The sequence below is a fragment of the Maniola hyperantus genome, chromosome 4 (assembly GCF_902806685.2).
Source record: "Maniola hyperantus chromosome 4, iAphHyp1.2, whole genome shotgun sequence".
Taxonomy (NCBI): domain Eukaryota; kingdom Metazoa; phylum Arthropoda; class Insecta; order Lepidoptera; family Nymphalidae; genus Maniola; species Maniola hyperantus.
Window position 1 is genome coordinate 5,901,414 of NC_048539.1, and position 6,098 is coordinate 5,907,511.

At 34.0% G+C, this 6,098-nt stretch overlaps 1 protein-coding gene across 2 annotated transcripts; it reads right to left on the reverse strand.

The window, feature by feature from the left end:
- Positions 1 to 171: 171 nt before the first annotated feature.
- Positions 172 to 5,013, reverse strand: LOC117997001 (zinc finger protein 557). Of its 2 annotated transcripts, none has more exons than XM_034985165.2 (4): positions 4,091 to 5,013; positions 2,649 to 2,846; positions 817 to 920; positions 172 to 724 (listed from the first exon to the last, which is right to left on the reverse strand). In XM_034985165.2, exons 1-4 carry the CDS (start codon positions 4,947 to 4,949, stop codon positions 194 to 196), a joined length of 1,692 nt encoding a protein of 563 aa, XP_034841056.1. In that variant the 5' UTR covers positions 4,950 to 5,013; the 3' UTR covers positions 172 to 193. The 2 variants fall into 2 exon arrangements, with proteins under 2 accessions (XP_034841056.1, XP_069354267.1); XM_069498166.1 differs by having other exon boundaries at positions 172 to 745.
- Positions 5,014 to 6,098: the final 1,085 nt, after the last annotated feature.

The window sequence follows — 6,098 nt, forward strand, 5'->3', positions numbered from 1 at the left end:
AATACAAGTGAAAGTGTTTTTTTTAGATTTAAGTTTATTAATAGTTTATTTGTTAACCATTGATAATAAAGTATTCCTACATATTAAATAATTAAATAAATAAAAACTAGTGAAAACCCTAATCTATTTCTTTAATAGGTAATATTCTTAAAACTTAATGAAACGTCTTCATTATTAGAAATATTTTATTATTTTACAAATAATCGTTTATATCTCTATTCATATCGTAGGTTACATCATTATTCCTAGATTGATTTACATTGAAAAATTCTTCCTCGCTCGTTAAACACAGTTTTTTTAAAATGTCTGACGGTGATGGTATACTTTTTTCATTTGCTGGAATATAATCAATTAACTCATCAATGTTAGAGATGTCAATCGTTTTTTCATCATTTTGTGGAGGGGCATTGCTCGGTAATGCTACAGAGTAATTAGAGCATGGCGTACCACTTCCACCAAAGGCCGCTGAAAGTATTGTGAAATTTTCAGATTCCATATCTTCTAATGATAACTGTGCCCCTGTTCTTACTAATTCAGCGTTTACTTCAGATATTTCAGGGTATTTCGTATTTTCATACTTATCGTTTTCAATATCAATCTCATTACTTTTCAAAGTTATATCACTTGATTCTTTTTTCTTTTTAAGTTTTTCAACGAAATCTCCCATTTTCCTTATAACTGTGCCTGGAGGCTGCACCTGACATTTATGTGTTCTTTGCGATACCTGGAAATGAAAATAATGTACCTTTTTTTAATTGTCAGATACTGTTATCAATCAAATAAGTAACTCCTCCAAAGAAAACTTTCTATCCTTACTTTGTATCTAAAACTTTTATCACAAGCAGTACATTTATAAGGCATAGCACCAGTGTGTATGCGCCTATGGACTAGATAAGAAACTCTTTGACGGAAGCATTTTCCTGAAAAGAAAACAAACAATATAATTATGTAAGTTTATCTATTTACGTAGAGTGGTGATAGATCTGTGTATAGGACGTTGGCCTTCTAATCGGGGGGTTGGGGATGAAACCAGGCACATACCACTAACTTTTTGGTTGTATGTGCGTTTTAAGCAATTTAATAATTATAATTAATATCATTTACTGCAATACCTTAGCTTAGAGTTCTCTATAACGTTCTCAAAGGTATGTGAAGTCTACCATTCGCAAATCGCAATTGGCCAGTGTGGTGGACTACAGTCAAACCCTTCTAATTCTGGGAGAAGATCCAGTGAAGGGTGGGTGATGATTATGATGATGGTTTATTTATGACATTACCTACTCTTTAGATATTAGCAATTAAGTACTATTTAGATCTACGTCTACACGTGGTAAGCGCTGTGGTCTTATTAGTGGGAGGTCCCGGGATCGATTCCCGGTAGAGGTTAGGATATTTATAATTTCTAAAATCTCTGGTCTGATCTGGGAGGCTTCGGCCGTGGCTAGTTACCGCCCTGGCAAAGCCGTGCCGCCAAGCGATTAAGCGTTTCGGTACGATGCCGCGTAGAAACCAAAAGGGTATAGGTTTAATTCAAACTGCCATTCCTCTTCCAGGTTAGCCCACTTCCATCTTAGACTGCATCATCACTTAACAACTGCTGGTGAGATTGCAGTCAAGAGCTAACTTGTATCTGAATAATAATAAAAAACCGGCCAAGTGCGAGTCAGGCTCGCGCAACGAGGGTCCGTACTACAGTTATTTTACTTCGAAAATTGAAAATACTAATTCAATTTTTTTTTGTGTGATGTAACCACAAATTCACGGTTTTCACATTTTTCCCCGAATGTCTGCTATAAGATCTATCTACATAACAAATAGGTCAACCGGAAGTACCCTGTAGGTTTCTTGACAGACCGACAGACAGACAACAAAGTGATCCTATAAGGGTTCCGTTTTTCCTTTTGAGGTACGGAACCCTAAAAAGCATATCATATTCACGTAGATGAGACGTATTTTTAACCGACTTCAAAAAAAGGAGGAGGTTCTCAATTCGTCGGAATCTTTTTTTTTTTTTTTTTTTTTTTATGTATGTTCCCCGATTACTCAAAAACGCCTGGACTGATTTTGAAAATTCTTTTTTTGTTTGAAAGGGTATACTTCAAAGTTGGTCCCATTTCAATTTGGTGAAGATCTGATGAACATCTTCGAAGATAGATACTGGAACTCCTCAACGGATAAGAGAAAATTGCTCGCGATCAGTGTAATAGCTTAGTTAACAGTAGATTTTTAACCAGTCATAGCATAATTCCATGGGGCCACTAAAAATTGTGAAATAAAAATTTTTTACAAAAAAAATAAAAACCGACTTCGTTACATAAACACTAAAAATTGAAAAATAATTTAATTTATTACCGAATATATTATGTATACAAGAGTTAATATAGTTCCATAATAATATTTTTTGGGGTCGGTGCCAATGAGGTGCCATTGTGGAGTCCCATAAAAATATGAAGTCTAGACGATTCGCGCAGCTAAAGCTAATTGGCACCGGCACCAAAAAATATTATTATGGAACTATATTAACTCTTGTATACATAATATATTCGGTAATAAATTAAATTATTTTTCAATTTTTAGTGTTTATGTAACGAAGTCGGTTTTTATTTTTTTTGTAAAAATTTTTTATATGATTCACATACGATACCCACCACAAGTTTCACATGCAAAAGGTTTCTCGCCAGTGTGTATACGTTGGTGGTTATGAAGAGTCGACAACTCCTTAAAAGCTCGTCCACAAAAACTGCATGTATGGGGCTTTTCATCATTATGATATAATAAGTGCTTATGATATGACTGCTGAAATGTAAACGTCTTGTTGCATTGAGTGCACGCATAAGGAGTTTCACCTGAAAATATAATAAATTAAAGAAAGTGTAATAATATACCGAGGTAGGTATTAAATGAATCGATCCAATGAGTTCGGTTCGGGTGACATAAGTTATTTCCTACCTTCATTCAAAATCTTAAACTAGACCCAGTGGTGTTTTTAGCAATACGTAGGTATACTGATTTGTCATTCAGATAGTTTCTCCTTTTATATCTCCCTTATATTATTATACCCTATTGTAAGCCCAAGATGACGCCTGCGATTACATCGATTGCTAGTCGGCGAAACTCTTTAATTTTGCAGGATAAAAAGTAGCCTATATCCATCTCCGTGATTCAAGTTCCTCTGTGACAAATAAAGAGTAAGTAAATGTATGTAAGTAAAAGTAAATAAGCTAGCAGACAGACAGATTAATTAGACCTTGGGATAGACCAACTTATGCTGGCGTGCGCATGACCTATTTTACGTTGATGTTATCAGCATGTCAAAAACTATCACATAGGTGCAAACAACAACAGTACAAAATTTCAACTTAATCGGATGAACGTTGCGCAAATGCATGTGTAACGAACAGACGGCCAAACATCAATATTTTTTATATAAATATGTAAGACTTGCCCGCGACTTCGTCCGTGTTAAATACACAATTTGCAATATTTTACTCCCTAAGAGGTTGCATTTTCAAAAATCCTTTATTAGCTACGGCATATATATACGGCAGATATCTGTTTGCCAAATTTCAGCCCGATCCGTCCAGTAGGTACTTTGAGCTGTGCGTTGATAGATCAGTCAGTCAGTCACCTTGTCCTTTTATATATTTAGATTATTGTAATATTATAGGGTTAGGTGAAAATCTTGCAATAAAAAAATGGGATCTTAGTGAATGTATAACCTGAGTCCTAATAGATTTGTAGTTTTATCTGAGTTGTATTGTTCGAAAAAGTTGTTCAACTTTTATGTTGAAAATAGGTAGACAGTTCTCTCAAGTGTACAGCTAGTTTTGTACAAAAAGTTAAATTCATGAAGCTGAATAGGCAGATATTATCTGAAATGTTAGAATGATTCATTTTAGGCAAAGTTATTTAAGCTTACTCAACCTTTCATGAAACTATTTTCTTAGGTATTTGTAGTAGGTACCTACCTATTAATATAACTAGGTAATTATGGACCTAAGTATATATATATATATATTAAAATTTTAGTATTTGTTTTAGTATGACATAATTAGTTAGTTTAGATTACCCTATATACTAATATTTTAACCTGTATGGAGCCGTTTATGTTTCTTGAGGAAATACTTAGTCGTAAAACATTTTCGACATACATCACATTGCCATTGTTTACCATCGCGCCTTTCGAGGTCAGTAGGCTTATCGTCTGATACGTGATCGCCATTTCTATCTTTATTTTCAGTATCAGTTTCGGAGTTTTGCCTTGAAGCAAATCCGTAATGAGCTACTCTTAAATGGACCATAAGAGAACCTCGCATTTTAAAATTTTTGGGGCAAAGGTGACAATTGTATCGAGTGAAAGTGTGATGAGAATTATCTTCGATATTATGTATCAAACACTTGTGCATTCTTAAAATGTTCGCGTCGACAAATTGCAGTCCACAAATATCGCATTTATTGGTAATTGTCATTAATGATGTTTCAGATTTTACCGTAGGGATATATAGGGAATTACTACTGTTTTGAACACTACCTTCTGCATTTGGTGTTATATCAATAATCGGCATTGTGTTTAAAGTTATGACAGGCAATTTGGGATAAATTTTCACGAACTTCATCTGTGTATTCGGAGATGGTAATGAGTTATTTTTGGAACCCAAAACTTTATTTTTTTTCTGTGATTCTGATATCGACGTAGTTGGTTGCTGAGAAGCACTTTTGATTTCAGAGATTTCATCTTGCTGAGTAGGTTGCTGCGTCGGTACGATCCTTATATGGCTAAATAAATGTATAGTCAGTTTATCCAAGCCTGCAACTTCTTCTTGACAAATCGGACACAAAATGTTGTTCGTTGACACAAAAATTAATCTATCCTTGAGTGATTGCGCGGTATGGAAAACACCAGTGTGTAAACAAATAGGGCACGGTAAGGAAGCAGCGTTAGCACTCATAATAAGAATCGACCGAAAAAATACTTAGAGCGGTATTAGCAATATGCTTCGGAGTTAGCGTGAAACTAACCTGCTCGCGAGTTATTTTTGGAGGATTGCATGCTTATTCTTTTGGCGCTATTTCAAGAAATTTTACATCATAAACGACTTGGATGAAAGATGACCAATAAAACATTATCGTGATTTAAAAGTGCATCTATTTACTTAGTAACTGAATTTTGATGTGTATTTCATTTAAATCGTTCTAAACGAAAATAATTGTTAGATAGAATATTATAATGTAGTTAATTAATTTGAATTATCGCAGGTGAAACAGAAGATAGAACCCGGATCTTAAATCTCACATGGGAATATGGATCAAATGTTTACCTACTGTGCAAATATAACTCACCTTGCGTTTGCGCTACGCTGAACTATTATTAACTTATTCTTCAGTCTTAGTTTTTAATCGGCACAAATAATAATAATAATTATTATTCTACTGATTACGAAGTTAAATATGATCAATTTATTCTAACAATTCAAATAGGTACTCGTAAGACTGTTTATGTACCTAACTACCTACCTACGTGTGCAAAGTTTATTAGGTAGGTACCTAGGTACTTAGTATTTTGCTTTCAAAGTCTTAAATCCAAAATCAAAATCAGACCAATTAAAGCTTGGTGTTTTGTTGGGAGCCTTCAGTGACGCGAAGGAACCATGTCGTTGATTTTCAAAGAAAATAAAATTCTACAGTCAAAAATTTACAAAAATTCTGATAAAAAGATTAGGAATCGAACCTGCACCTTTTTTTCCAAAAATAATGATTTTGTTTCAACTAGTACCTACCTAATTGATAGAGCACAAGAAACTACAGCTACATTTACTATTTTCCAAGTTAGTACCTAGTTAAATTAGTAGTTAAGTAGGTAATTAGTTGGGCTTGATAAAATTAGGTAGGTACCCAGTTGGTGCAGCGTGAAGTACTGCTTGACCTTGTAAGGAATAAGTATAAAGTTTTTTGGCTAGTGTGTATTCCCTCCTTTTTTTGTCTTTCTCAGCTCCCAATATTGTACCTTTTTCCACTGAAATTCAAAACAGGTTTCATAATCATTCGGAGCATTTTACGAGGAATTTTATAATATATTGTACCTACTTAATATAAGTTAA